This window comes from Oncorhynchus keta, chromosome 22, assembly GCF_023373465.1.
Source record: "Oncorhynchus keta strain PuntledgeMale-10-30-2019 chromosome 22, Oket_V2, whole genome shotgun sequence".
NCBI lineage: Eukaryota > Metazoa > Chordata > Actinopteri > Salmoniformes > Salmonidae > Oncorhynchus > Oncorhynchus keta.
The window spans coordinates 40,617,780-40,633,294 of record NC_068442.1 but is presented as its reverse complement, the minus strand read 5'-3'; the positions used below and the strand labels follow the sequence as shown (position 1 = coordinate 40,633,294).

General features: G+C 42.0%; 1 protein-coding gene across 1 annotated transcript in view; it reads right to left on the bottom strand.

Annotated features, from left to right (window-relative positions):
• LOC118401485 (adenomatous polyposis coli protein 2-like) overlaps positions 1-15,515 on the bottom strand; it is a 43,132-nt gene that overhangs the window by 11,033 nt on the left and 16,584 nt on the right. The window contains exons 2-10 of the mRNA XM_035799033.2: positions 11,801-11,962; positions 9,958-10,048; positions 9,499-9,790; positions 9,185-9,293; positions 8,186-8,299; positions 7,832-7,918; positions 4,349-4,435; positions 1,946-2,333; positions 51-149 (exon numbers count right to left, since the gene is read on the bottom strand). Coding sequence (XP_035654926.1) covers positions 51-149; positions 1,946-2,333; positions 4,349-4,435; positions 7,832-7,918; positions 8,186-8,299; positions 9,185-9,293; positions 9,499-9,790; positions 9,958-10,048; positions 11,801-11,941 — 1,408 coding nt within the window. The 5' untranslated portion in view covers positions 11,942-11,962. The remainder of the gene's footprint in view (positions 1-50; positions 150-1,945; positions 2,334-4,348; positions 4,436-7,831; positions 7,919-8,185; positions 8,300-9,184; positions 9,294-9,498; positions 9,791-9,957; positions 10,049-11,800; positions 11,963-15,515) is intronic.

The following is a 15,515-nucleotide window of genomic DNA, read 5'->3' as shown; positions in this document are numbered from 1 at the left end:
GGTTATGCTTTATCGTCTGTATATTTCCCGTTGACGTGTTGTTCACTAACCTAGTTCATTCATGGCTCTTCGGTACTCCTCCTCGAAGGAAAGCTTCATGACAGCACACATGGCCTGGCAGATCTGGGGCTCCACTGGCTCAGGGATGTCTGAACGGAAAACGGACAAGTACATCTTGAAGTACTCTCACATCACCATATACAGTGCCTTGCGAAAGTATTCGGCCCCCTTGAACTTTGCGACCTTTTGCCACATTTCAGGCTTCAAACATAAAGATATAAAACTGTATTTATTTGTGAAGAATCAACAACAAGTGGGACACAATCATGAAGTGGAACGACATTTATTGGATATTTCAAACTTTTTTAACAAATCAAAAACTGAAAAATTGGGTGTGCAAAATTATTCAGCCCCTTTACTTTCAGTGCAGCAAACTCTCTCCAGAAGTTCAGTGAGGATCTCTGAATGATCCAATGTTGACCTAAATGACTAATGATGATAAATACAATCCACCTGTGTGTAATCAAGTCTCCGTATAAATGCACCTGCACTGTGATAGTCTCAGAGGTTCGTTAAAAGCGCAGAGAGCATCATGAAGAACAAGGACACATTTTGCACACATTGTATATAGACTGCCCATTTTTTCTACTGTGTTATTGACTTGCTAATTGTTTACTCCATGTGTAACTCTGTGTTGTCTGTTCACACTGCTATGCTTTATCTTGGCCAGGTCGCAGTTGCAAATGAGAACTTGTTCTCAACTAGCCTACCTGGTTAAATAAAGGTGAAATAAAAAAAAAAGAACACACCAGGCAGGTCCAAGACACTGTAGTGAAGAATTTTAAAGCCTGATTTGGATACAAAAAGATTTCCCAAGCTTTAAACATCCCAAGGAGCACTGTGCAAGCGATAATATTGAAATGGAAGGAGTATCAGACCACTGCAAATCTACCAAGACCTGGCCGTCCCTCTAAACTTTCAGCTCATACAAGGAGAAGACTGATCAGAGATGCAGCCAAGAGGCCCATGATCACCCTGGATGAACTGCAGAGATCTACAGCTGAGGTGGGAGACTCTGTCCATAGGACAACAATCAGTCGTATATTGCACAAATCTGGCCTTTATGGAAGAGTGGCAAGAAGAAAGCCATTTCTTAAAGATATCCATAAAAAGTGTTGTTTAAAATTTGCCACAAGCCACCTGGGAGACACACCAAACATGTGGAAGAAGGTGCTCTGGTCAGATGAAACCAAAATTGAACTTTTTGGCAACAATGCAAAACGTTATGTTTGGCGTAAAAGCAACACAGCTCATCACCCTGAACACACCATCCCCACTGTCAAACATGGTGGTGGCAGCATCATGGTTTGGGCCTGCTTTTCTTCAGCAGGGACAGGGAAGATGGTTAAAATTGATGGGAAGGTGGATGGAGCCAAATACAGAATGGCCAAGTCAAAGTCCAGACCTGAATCCAATCGAGAATCTGTGGAAAGAACTAAAAACTGCTGTTCACAAATGCTCTCCATCCAACCTCACTGAGCTCGAGCTGTTTTGCAAGGAGGAATGGGAAAGAATTTCAGTCTCTCGATGTGCAAAACTAATAGAGACATACCCCAAGCGACTTACAGCTGTAATCGCAGGAAAAGGTGGCGCTACAAAGTATTAACGTAAGGGGGCTGAATAATTTTGCACGCCCAATTTTTCAGTTTTTGATTTGTTAAAAAAGTTTGAAATATCCAATAAATGTTGTTCCACTTCATGATTGTGTCCCACTTGTTGTTGATTCTTCACAAAAAAATACACTTTTATATCTTTATGTTTGAAGCCTAAAATGTGGCAAAAGGTCGCAAAGTTCAAGGGGGCCGAATACTTTCGCAAGGCACTGTAATCCACAGTCTGCTATAGAGATCACATTAATCTCCTAAAATAATCCTATTCTACTAACCTGTGGTTGTAGTACCTCCAGGAGAGGGAGTACGCACATGGCTCTCAATCCAGTCCCAGCCGCTGTCACAGTGCGAGCGGATCTGCTCCAGCACGTGCAGCACCCTCATCTCCCGCCGGGCCTGGCCCTCGTCGGGCTGGGAGTACACTATGTTATGCAGGGCAGTGCTGGCTCTGGACTGGGCCTCCCGGCTGCATGCTACACTCCTGGCCGACTCTCCGGCGCCCCCTGGGCCGTCGTGCAGGATCTGCACCAGCAGGGGAACGCAGCCGGACTTGCGCATGGCGATGCAGCTGTCTTGGGAGCTGGACAAGGCCAGCAGAGTGCGGGACATCTCCTCCTTGTCCCGGTTGGCCAGCATGGAGAGCAGCCAGAACACCATCTCCACCTAATCCAGGTGAAATACATGGCCGTGGAGAGTACATATTTTATTCATTAATTTATTTACCTTTATTTTGGCAGATAAGTCGACTGAGAGATGCCTCAATATTTTATAGCAATGGTTATAAGCATAACTTGCATATTATGTCTAATACCTTTGTTAAAACCAAGCATAGAGTTTATTTGTTATAATTCATTCATATTATATTTAAAAGGTGATTGAATTGCTCCTGATTTGTTATGTCGTTAATGCATTTCTTTTGAAGCAATGTTTCTTTAATGTACAAGTGAATAGGTTGGTTTACTGTTAAGTTTAAGTTTCCCATGTAAGGTTAAGTTGTGACTAATGAAGTAGCTTGTTATGATGTGGTCAATGGGAGAGTTGACCTGGTTAACAGGAGGCCTGGGTTGAAAAAAAGAGAGAGGGGGACGTTGAAAAAAGAGAGAGGAGAGACGTTATCAGTGTTGGTGAAGAAAAACGACTAAAGAAGACTATAAGGAGGGAACAAAGACATACCTACAGAGTTTTGAAGGGAAATACTTATTTTATTTTTTCCAAGAGAGTATTATTATATTGTTAAGAAAGACCTATTGGAGACTGGAGCTGCCTTCGCATTGTGGATACATTCAACATCCTCAAGGCTAGCCTAGCATCTTGCAAGGTCTGGAGAGAATTACTTGTGGACGATCGGCGAATTATGGTTTTCACGGGATATCGGTTGCTGCTACACAGTACTGGCTGCATTGAAAACTGTGTTTGCTGTGGATCTTGTGAGGACACCTCACCTGCACCAAACTGCTATACGGTGCTGAGGAAATATCTACGAGTAGTCAGAAACTGTAAGGACCAACGCTAGAGTAGAGAAACAGGTATGGTGAGTCAAACATTTAATTAGGAACAGACATGAAACAAGACAGGAACAGAGTCAGCACACGGGAATACAAGGACATATGACAATCAATGCTGAAGCGGGGAACAGAGCGGGGGAACAGACAGATATAGGGGAGGTAATGACAGAGGTGATTGAGTCCAGGTGAGTCCAATAATCGCTGATGCGCGTGACGGAGGAAGGAAGGTGGGCGTAATGATGGTGGCAGGAGTGCGTAATGCTGGGGAGCCTGGCGCCCTCGAGCACCAGGAGGAAAGAGTGGGAGCAGGCGTGACAGTACCCCCGACGAACCGGCAGAGGTGTGAGAGCCTGGTGAGCCGGCTGAGGCATAGGAGTCTGACGATCCGGCTGAGGCATGAAGGCCTGTTAATCCCGCTGAGGTGTGGTAGTCAGATGATCCGTCGGAGGCGTAGCAGCCTGACGAGACGGCTGGGCGTAAAAACCTGACGATCTGGCTGAGGCTTGACGTGGGATGGCCGCCTTCCGAGCCAACCGGGGAAAAAAATCTCTAGAGCCAGCTAGGGCGTGACAGCCTGACGAGCTGGCTTAGACACCCCCGGTTCTATCGGTGGCGGCCCCCGGACCCGACGTCACCACCAACCGGAACGCCAGCACTCCCCGGTGATTCGTTTGTAAAGCCCTTTTTACATCAGCCGATGTCACAAAGTGCTGTACAGAAACCCAGCCTAAAACCCCAAACAGCAAGCAATGCAAATATAGAAGCACCGGTGGCTAGGAAAAACTCCCTAGAAAGGCCAGAACCTAGGAAGAAACCTACAATTTTAAATTTTATCTGAAGTTATTACCCTAGTTTGTAATCACCCTGGCGAGTTTACAATAGGGATTCTTATGTCCTTCTCACCTAATATCCCATCTCGTTCAGAAATCTAAGTAAGGTAATATTGTAAGAGTCAAATTCGAGCCTGGTGAGAGGGTTACATCTGTAAAACCATCGAAATACCCCGTCGGAAAATGGTGGTTGAATATTATCATAAGCATGTAAGATCTACTTTCACTACACATGGCTCGATGGGATCTGATTATTGTCCACACACAAATAGTCATCTAAAAAATGCAGAGCCACAAATGCAAACTCCATTCATTATTACTAAAGATGTGATGATGGCCTTACTTTGCTTCCATCTCCTTGTGCATCCAGAGCAGAAGCAGTCAACGCATGTTCAGTTTCGGGAATAGGCTGCTTTTCACAGCTTGAGATCTGCAAAGAAAGAGAGGGATCGTAAATGACATGGTTTCAAATTTCTAATTTTGTAGAATTAAAGTCAATTGCAGGCGGTTTGCTTTGAACTTTCTATTCGGGCTGGGAATTGCCTCACAATACGATATTATCACAATACATCGCTGCTGATACGGTATGTATTGCGATTATCACGATTGTACTGTATATGTATTGCGATTATCACGATTGTACTGTATATGTATTGCGATTCTATACTGTGATTCTATTGCAATTTCCTCAGCATATTGCTCACTATATGTTGGCTGCAGAGAGACGAGAGAGCATGAGAAAAATGTTGATCAGTCATGGAAATAAAATAGCTGAAAAAACTTAAATAGAAGATGAGAAAAACAAAAGAAGAACAGGATGAAAAATAGCAGAGTTTTGTGGAGTTACAGCCGACCAGCGCTAGCTAATACTACCTAGAAAAAAATAATAATAAATATATATATATACAGTACCAGTCAAAAGTGCCGCATTCCAGAGTTTTTCTTCATTTTGACTATTTTCTACATTGTAGAATAAAAGTGAAGACATCACAGAGAGAGTGCCAAGAGTGTGCAAAGCTGTCATCAAGGCAAAGGGTGGCTATTTTTAAGAATCTAAAATATATTTGTATTTGTTTAACACTTTTTTTGGTTACTACATGATTCCATATGTGTTATTTCATAGTTTTGATGTCTTCACTATTATTCTACAATGTAGAAAATAGTAAAAATAAAAAAAACTGGAATGACTAGGTGTGTCCATACCTTTGACTGTGCTTCTACACCTGCATTGCTTCCTGTTTGGGGTTTTAGGCTGGGTTTCTGTACAGCACTTTGACATATCAGCTGATGTATGAAGGGCTATATAAATACATTTGATTTGATTTACTGTATATATTTCAAAAATTGTTCAAAATCGATACTTGGAGTCAAAGTACTGATATAATATCATCCAAAACAAATCAAGACTGGCCTTCAAGTTCCCTTAAAAAAATGTATTTGGTTATTAATTTCAGTCTAAATTACAATCTTATTGATTATTTAAAATATAATAGATTATCTAAAATAGACTAATATCTTTGTAGATAAATTATATGCTATAATTATATTCAATACTGAATGTACACAATTGGAGTTGGTTAAGTATATTGGGTTTAACAAACTTATTTTGAAATAATTACATCTGAATAGAAAGATTATGAACATCTAATTCAAAATAATGTTTGTTAATATCCCATTAAAATTATCGTGCAAATATAATTATACCCGATAAATAGGCCAGAATAAATAACAAATGTATCCAGCCTCTGGCATTAGTAGATAATAGGAAAAAAATAAATTACCTAAATTTGCTGTCCAAACATTTAAAAAACTATTTAGTAATCAGCATCAGTATCTCCTGAAGTGAACACCAGAGTGAGATGTTATTGTCAGTAGACAACTAACTGATATCAATACATTTAATTTCACCTCCTGCATCTTAATATTGGCCGTGCAGACAGACATTCATGTCTTTTCTCATAAGGTATGAGTTGCACACTCCCAGCATACAGACACACTCCATTTGGATTCACCAATCCGATTGGCTCCATCACAAATCTTCAGAGAGTCATCTATCAACTCTTTCATTCCCCCAGTCGATCACCATGGTAACCAGGCTTGTGCCTGATCACGCCGAAGACAAGCTTTCAGACAAAGGGGAAGGGCTATTAGACATATGCTAGTCTGAATAGCTCCACCATGTTGTAAGTAATAAAGTGTGATCTCGCCGATAACAAGATAAAAATGCTAAATGTGTCTGTGTTTTGATGGATTGAATTTGCCGTGGATTTTACCCCTTTAATTGTCGTAGCCACGCAGTTCAAATAAATAATCAAACGCTTACAATGGATTGCATAGGAACCTGCTGTGTGATGCAAGATGGTTGACAATAGCCCAGAAAAACATGGAACAATGTGTCTATTGTTGTCCCTTTCAATTCACATTCTTCCTGCATCCTGGTACTAGAGAACTCATTGCTATTCTCCTACAGAGCCCCAGAGGATAGATACACAGACACCTAAACGGGCCGGTCTGAGACCCACTCAACCCGAAACACCCACTCCTGCTGTGCCAAGCTTGCAGTGCCCAAGCAACACTATAGTCTTTGGGAGGAGCTACCAATTGGAGCCAAGCTAAAGAGGGGCAAAGCCTGTGTTCTGCATAGTGGCACGGCACCGATAGAGAGCAAGGTAAGTGGGATGGAGAGAGAGATAGTGGGGCGATGGAGGGGGATAGAGAAAGCGAGAGAGAGATACGGAGGGGGACAGAGAGAGACGGAGAGAGAGAGCAAGAGAGGGAGGGGTTAGAGAGAAAGAGATAGAGGGGGATATATATATATATACATATATATATATATATATATATATATATATATATATATATATATATATATATATATATATAGAGAGAGAGAGAGAGAGAGAGGTGGATTAACTGTATATTACAGGATAACACAACACTCCACAATCTACAGTATTATAAACTCAGCAAAAAAGAAACGTCCATTTTTCAGGACCCTGTCTTTCAAAGATAATTCGTAAAAATTCAAATAACTTCATTGTAAAGGGTTTAAACACTGTTTCCCATGCTTGTTCAATGAACCATACACAATTCATTAACATGCACCTGTGGAACGGTCGTTAAGACACTAACAGCTTATAGACGGTAGGCAATTAAGGTCACAGTTATGAAGACTTAGGACACTAAAGAGGCCTTTCTACTGACTTTGAAAAACACCAAAAGAAAGATGCCCAGGGTCCCTGCTCATCTGCGAGAACATGCCTTAGGCATGCTGCAAGGAGGCACTTACAGGCTCTAACCAATAGTGCAAAAAAAAAGAAAAGTGAACAATAGGTATGTAAAGAAATAAAAACAACAGTAGCGTGGCTATATACAGAAAATAATCCTTGTCATCTTTCATTTTTACAGTACAAAATCATTTTGTGAAAACTGAACACAGGATTATCTGTCACTGTCACTTGCTTGTCTCAATCTCTGAAGACAGTATGTTCACATGCAGACTAATAATTTGATATTAAACGGAGTATGGCAGTAAGCCAAGTATGGCATTAGTCATGTAAAAACCTTACTCTGCTTATCTTAAATCGCCGTTAGGTCATAATCGAAGTAAGCATACGCCGATTAAAACACCTGGTTTTATGAGCGATCTTTCATGTAAACTTCTTAATCATACTTACTGTGTTGTATTTGATCTGCACATGTGCCAGCAAGAGCAGCGCAAGCTTACTTCTTTTGCACGACTGAAGTGGGATCGTGAAAAACTGAAAATATGCATCTAGAAATAGTTTTCAAATACAAACTTTATATGTCCGAACTGTGTTCTCACCTCACACAGGCTCTTCTCCTGGGTGCCTCTGGACTCCTGGGCCTCCTGTAGTTCTTTCTCCAGCTGTTCCAGACGAGCCACACGGATCTGTGAGGGGAGACAGAGAGGGAGTCTTTAGTCGCCACAGTCATTTTGTGGCACGACAAACATTGTCCAAACATTGTACAACAACCTCTGAGAGCAGTTTTAATTTCTTAGTTTTTCATGGAAAATGTGTGTGTTGCATCCAAAACATGTTTCAGAAAGAAGTTCCACACGCAATAATGTAAGTGAAGATATTGAGAACAGTTGCCAAATGTTACTGTGTGTGTTGCCATGACACAGACAGACATGGCAGAGAGTGCCTCTCCTTACCTGTGTCCTCTGGACCATTTCATCGCTGGTTCCGAAGCGTTCCTCCATGACAGAACGCAACTGATGTGCCTCGAACTCCAGCTGCTGGCGAATGAGGTCAATCTGTATGGAGAACTGTTAAGATAAGGGAAAAGAGATTTGTTTCCGCACAACACAAGCCTCCATTTTGGGGCATTCTGAAACAAAATGGACGCTAGCTTCTCTGCCAAAGAGTTTAAACAAAGATTCAACCCAAGATAGACCAGAGCCTGTTGTTTCCAATGGGACCAAATGAATCATAGTGGGCAGAACCAAGCATGAGCTAGAGAGATCCTACTGGTGCAATCTAGCATTTATTTGCATATTTCTGTTATGGAACGATCTACTCTGTGAAGTGCGCGTGTGTAATAACTGAATTCGCCCTTGCACTCCTTCTAAACAACAACAAAAAATGTGAAACTTTGGCAAAGGGTAAAGTCTTTAAGAAGCAGTCCACTCTGTTTGTTACAGATTATAGTTTTGGAAAGAGAACTGCATGGAGACCAAATGCTTCAATGACAAAAAAATCTGCAGAATGTCGGCCAAAATCCATCACGCTCCATTTTCTCACACTGCCGGTCGCTGGGCTTCCTCTCATCACCATATTTGGTAGTGAGTGAAAACATCAAGTGGATGCTTCACATTTATACATCCTGTGAAATATCTGGCTCTTTGATCTACTTGATGGTTTAACTCTCGCCTGTGCGCCTGTTAAAACAATAATGAGTTGATTTCATGACAATGAACATGCAAGAAAGAAATGAGCAATAAGACATGTTGTGTCTGTCTATGAAACTGTTTCCAAAGAGTCATTTTCAAACAACAAGCACACAATGAAATACGAGGGGGCGACAGTTTACATTTCCTGCAACTGAGTGCTGAGTACAAGTATACTTTGTACTGTACGTTATGGTCCACTGTGTCTGAGCACTGTGCAGGAGAGAATATTCTGGAGACTCAGTGGTGTTAAAGTGCTCTCACCGTGTCGATGCGTGGCAGTTGGTTCAGCCGCTGAGACAGTCCCTGGAGCTGGCTGTAGTACCAGTGACGCTCCCGCTCCTCCTTGTCTATCTCACTTAGCAACATCGTTCTGGAACACACCCAGCTACATTTAACACTTTGACTACCATCCACCACAACATCACTGGGGATTCATAGTAGCTCACTTTTTTGTTGTTGTTGAAGGGACTACTGATTTATAGTGAATTATTATTTTTAAGGTATTATTTTAAAGATGTTTGATTTAGTATTACTAGTAATACATACATCTGATTGAACTACGGTAAAGTGCTAACCTCTCTTTGTAGAGGTCTTCCAGATGCTGGGCCGTGATGCGCCTGTCTCCCAGCATGACTTTGGTCAGGGCTCCAGGGTTCACAGCCGTGCCCTCCCCAGACAGAGAGGAGCTCTGGCGGGATGAAGGCCGCAGGGGGCTCCTGGCTCTGGAGGAGGAGGGAGGCAAGCAGGCCAGACAATCGTCCATGTCACCCGACTGAGCTGCCAGACTGCCTAGACAGTCTGGGAGAACACGCAAGTTTTGCGGCTGGTACTTCAGCTCATAGTAGTTGGTCAAGTCCATGTGCAACTCTGAGAGAGAAATGTCATTAATATTTGAATATGATTTTATTTTCTAAAAATTAATGATTGGAATAGCTGATATTGAATTAATTAATGAGTTCTGTACAATATCAGTCTAAACAGACATTAAATAGTGGGAAAATAGACAGAAAAGCACAGGGTTAAGGCACACATACCTTTGAGCTGGTCCAGCACATCAGTCCTCCCAGAAGAGGCCAAAGTGCCAGCTTCCAGCTCCAGTTTGCTTTGCAGCCCCTTCAGAACCCCCTAGGGAAGAGAAAGCAATTCACTATCTGTGTCCAACCAGAATCCCAGTCAAATGAAATTGTTGTGGCCACAGTGAATCCAAAAATGAGTCACAACCTTTTGGAATTACAATGTCCTCCTAGAGATGAAAAAAGCAAAGCAACTACTGTATGCCTCCTATTCCTGCCATTTCTTTTTCCTCAGTAGGCCGCCTGAAATCACAGCCAAGTCAATGTAAAATCCAAGCCTTTTCCTCAAATCAATATTATCCAAGGGGTTGTTTTGAGGTTGGAAGGTTAGGTCTATTTACCACCAGTGTCTGGCTTTGTGAGCTCCCTACAGAGCGTCCTGGTTGTCTGCTGATAGCTCAAGCTTCCCTCAGGAATATAAAGTCTTTAGCTGGGGATAATCCAGCTGTGTGCCAGAGGAGTGATAGGGCGTACCAGCATGACCTGGGGATGGCACCTACAATTAAATCTTAAAATGGTGACCTATCCAGACTATTATATGATTGATGTTGCTGGCTGGAATGGAGAAATTGTTTTGGTATGTTTTGTTGTTCACTTCATCAATTTAGATTGAAATAATTTGTTATGAAAGAAGGATGAGTGGGACATTTTCAATAACCAGATTATGATATATGTTTTGACCTTTCTGCTCATGCCTCAGAATCAGGTAACCAGTGTTTCAGTGGTAGTCCACAGTACACAGCATTTAGGCTAAAGCCACACTAAAGCACATTGGAAACCCTGATTCCACCCCTCTTGGGATGGTCCCTAATTCTGCCAATAATCCAAACTCCCCACAAACTGGGAGTCTGGCAACGTTTAATGCTAGCCTGGCACAAATATGTGACCTAGGCTATAATACCACAGACTCTGACACAGATATCCTATTATGACAGTCTGGCAGCATGTCCATAAAAAACATTTTTTTTGTTGACAAACAGACCTAACAGTAAACCCTAATTGCACATGGTGTGACAGGGAGGAGTGTACAGCAATTTGTAGCACGTTTAGCCACAGAGAAAAAAATGACTATATCAAAGAAGAAATATCCTGTCAGACAAGCTGGAATTTCAAGCAGCAAAATAATCGATAATGAGAAAATGTCTTAGCGGGCTATGTGGTCTAATGGTTTCCTTCTTCCTCTGCAGCTTGTCTCAATCCCTGGTGGTATCATTACTGTAACGAGGACAACTGGTTAGATCAGTGCAGAAAGAGGAATGATTTTAAGGGTCGCTCAGTGCCTCGTCTATCCAGGCCAGGAATTCTAGCCATCAAGCATTAGTGTCTTCAGTCACTCAGGAGAGAAACCGGGTCTCTAGCGAAGGAGTTACATTAAGTCTACAGCATCCTTCAGAATTGGGGATGAACTCTATCCATCTGAGGCAGAACTGAGTGGATTTTGAATGGGGAAATATCCTATCTCTATCTAAATCATACTATTAGCCATGGCTTGACAAAATGGAGGGAATGTAGGCATAGAGAAAATCCCAAATGAAAAATGTGTCCTTTTAAAAAACAAATGACAATTGCTGTAATTATTATGAGCTATCATCAAAGCAACATATTCTCATCTGTGTCTTCATATTTAAAAAACATCTTAATACCAGATGCATAGAAATAACAAACAACAAATGAAGAGGTCAAGGAAATCTGGAAATGGTTGAAAATCCACTTTTCTAACCAATCATCAAATCAACAGCCCAATGTTAGCCTCCTATTCTTATTTCTCCCTTAGCCCTGGGGTCGTCCCTCTAACCTCTCTCACCTTCATGTCGGTGGTCTCGTTCTCCAGCTTGGACAGGTGGTTGGAGTTGTCCTCCAGCTCTCTCCGCAGATGGGAATTCTCCTGGCGGAGAGCTTCCACCTGGTAGACCAGCTGGTCATAGGAAGCCGTGGTGTTTGCCATCTTCAGACAATGTTGTGGTTCCTGCAAGGCAGAAGAGCGTTGGAGATGAGTTTCATGGCTAACTCCAGCACATTACGCATTGCTTATTATAAATCCATTGTGTCTTTGTAGCAACAGTTATAGGAGAACAGGCAGTTTATTTCCCAATACAGTGCATTCGGGAAGTATACAGACTGTTTACACATTTTGTTAAATTACAGCCTTATTCTAAAATGGTCCTCATCAATCTACACACAATACCCCGTAATGACAAAGCAAAAACAGATTGTAATGTTGTTGTTGTTTTTGTTGTTGTTGTTAAAAAATATATATATATAGCATTTACATTAGTATTCAGACCCCCAGAAATTACAGCCTTGAAGTCTTCTTGGGTATGAAGCTACAAGCTTGACACACCTGTATTTGGGGAGTTTCTCCCATTCTTCTCTGCAGATCCTCTCAAGGTCTGTCAGGTTGGATGGGGAGCATTGCTGCACAGCTATTTTCAGGTTTCTCCAGAGATGTTAGATCGGGTTCAAGTCCGGGCTCTGGCTGGGCCACTCAAGGTCCAGCAACTCAAGGCCCAAGTCACTTATGTATTTTTGTAATAGTGTGTTATATGTGAAAATGTGTTTGTATTTTAAATGGTATTTTAATGTTTAAGGACTCTTGGAAGATTAGTCCAAATGGGGACTAAAAGATCCAAATAAAATAAAATAAAAATCAAGGACATTCAGAGACTTGTCCTGAAGCCACTCCTGCGTTGTCTTGGCTGTATGCTTAGGGTTGTTGTCCTGTTGGAAGGTGAACCTTCGACCCTGTCTGAGGTCCTGAGTGCCCTGGAGCAGGTTTTTTTCAAGGTTCTCTCTGTACTTTGCTCTGTGCATTTTCCCTCGATCCTGACTAATCTCCCAGTCCCTATATACAAAATAGCTCACCCATCTAAAAACATTACCCCATAATGACAAAGTGAAAACATGTTTCTATAATTTTTTTTCACATTTAGTGAAAATAAAATAAATAAATATATGCAATAGTATTCACACCCCTGAGTCAATACTTTGTAGAAGCACATTTGGCAGTGCTTACAGCTGTGAGTCTTTCTAGGTAAGTCTCTAAGAACTTTCCACTCATGGATTGTGCAACATCATCATTTTCAAAATGATTCAAGCAACTTTTGCCCATTATTCTTTTAGAAATTCTTCAAGCTCTGTCAAATTTGTCAAAACTCACATTCTCAAACACCTAGATCCCCTGAATGCAGCTCACTTTCCAGCCCACTTTCCAGCTCACACTCTCAAACACATAGATCCCCCTGAACGCAGCTCATTCTCCAGATCCCAATCACCTGAATTCTGATCACCTGTTCACACACCGGTATGTCATTATCACACACTATTTGGTTCAGTTCATTGCTCCCCATTACTGTGAGATATTGTTTGTTTGTGACACACTTCTATTTGGAGCGCTGTTTTTTCCCGTGATTTTCTCCTCCCGTGTATGTTAGTTTTTGCCTGCCTCACTAACGAAGCCTTTTGCCTATTCCCTGCCTGAACCTCAGCCTCATCGGATTTCCTGTTATCAACCTATTGCCTGATCTCCCAGATGAAGTTTCTAGCCTTTTCGCTGCCTGTACTGTTGCCTTTTGGAACCCTGTGTATGACCTTCCTGCCCCTGGACCCAGCTACCTGCCTCCACCTGTGGTCCTTCACAAATAAACACCTGCTGTGCGCTGCACAGGAAACCAGCTCTCTATCTCCCATCATGTTCATTACATCTAGAAAAACATTTTCAGGTCTTGCCATAGATTATCAAGTAGATTTACGTAAAAACTGTAACTCGGCCACTCAGGAACATTCACTGCTTTCTTGGTAAGCAACCCCAGTGTAGATTTGGTGTTTTAGTTGTTGTCCTGCATCTCACAGTGTCTGGTGGAAAGTAGACTGAATTTTATTTTATACATTTTTTTAAATTGAACATTTATTTAACCAGGTAGGCCAGTTAAAAACAAGTTCTCATTTACAACTGCGACCTGGTCAAGATAAAGCAAAGCAGTGCGACACAAACAACAACACAGAATTTCACATGGAATAAACAAATGTACAGTCAATAACACAATAGAAAAAAGTCTATATACAGTGTGTGCAAATGGCGGGAGGAGGTAAGGCAATAAATAGGCCATAGTAGCGAAGTAATTACAATTTAGCAAATTAACACTGGAGTGATATATGTGCAGATGATGATGTGCAAGTAGAAATACTGGTGTGCAAAATAGCAAAAAAGTAAATAAAAACAATTTGGGGATGAGGTAGGTAGATTGGATGGGCTATTTACAGATGGGCTGTGTACAGATGCAGCGATTGGTAAGCTGCTCAGATTGCGGGTGCTTAAAGTTAGTGAGGGAAATATAAGTCTCCAACTTCAGCATTTTTTTGCAATTCGTTCCAGTCATTGGCAGAACTGGAAGGAAAGGTGGCCAAAGGAGGTGTTGGCTTTGGGGATGACCAGTGAGAAATACCTGCTGGAGCGCCTGCTACGGGTGGGTGTTGTTATGGTGACCAGTGAGCTGAGATAAGGCGGAGCTTTACCTAGCAAAGACTTACAGATGACCTGGAGCCAGTGGGTCTGGCGACGAATATGTAGCGAGGGCCAGTCGATGAGAGAATACAGGTCACAGTATTGGGTGGTATATGGGACTTAGGTGACAAAACGGATGGCACTGTGATAGACTGCATCCAGTTTGCTGAGTAGAGTGTTGGAGGCTATTTTGTAAATTACATCGCCGAAGTCAAGGATCGGTAGGATAGTCAGTTTTACAACAGTATGTTTGGCAGCATGAGTGAAGGAGGCTTTGTTTGGGAAATAGGAAGCCGATTCTAGATTTAATTTTGGATTGGAGATGTTTAATTTGAGTCTGGAAGGAGAATTTATAGTCTTGCCAGACACCTAGGTATTTGTATTTGTCCACATATTCTAAGTCAGAACCGTCCAGAGTAGTGATGCTAGTTGGGCGGGCGGGTGAGAGCAGCAATCGACTGAAAAGCATGCATTTAATTTTACAAGCGTTTAAGAGCAGTTGGAGGCCACGGAATGAGTGTTGTATGGCATTGAAGCTCATTTGGAGGTTTGTTAACACTGTCTAAAAAGGGCCAGATGTATACAGAATGGTGTCGTCTGCGTAGAGGTGGATCAGGAAATCACCAAGAGCGACATCGTTGATATATACAGAGAAAAGAGTCGGCCCGAGAATTGAACCCTGTGGTACCCCCATAGAGACTGCCAGAGGTTCGGGACAACAAGCCCTCCGATTTGACACACTGAACTCTATCTGAGAAGTAGTTGGTGAACCAGGCGAGGCAGTCATTTTAGAAACTAAGGCTGTTGAGTCTGCCGATAAGAATACGGTGATTGACAGAGTCAAAAGCCTTGGCCAGGTTGATGAAGACGGCTGCACAGTACTGTCTTTTATTGATGGCAGTTATGATATCGTTTAGTACCTTAGGAGTGGCAACCGGATTGCACAGAGGAGAAGGTACGGTGGGATTCGAAATGGTCAGTGATCTGTTTGTGAACTTGGCTTTCGGAGACTTTAGAA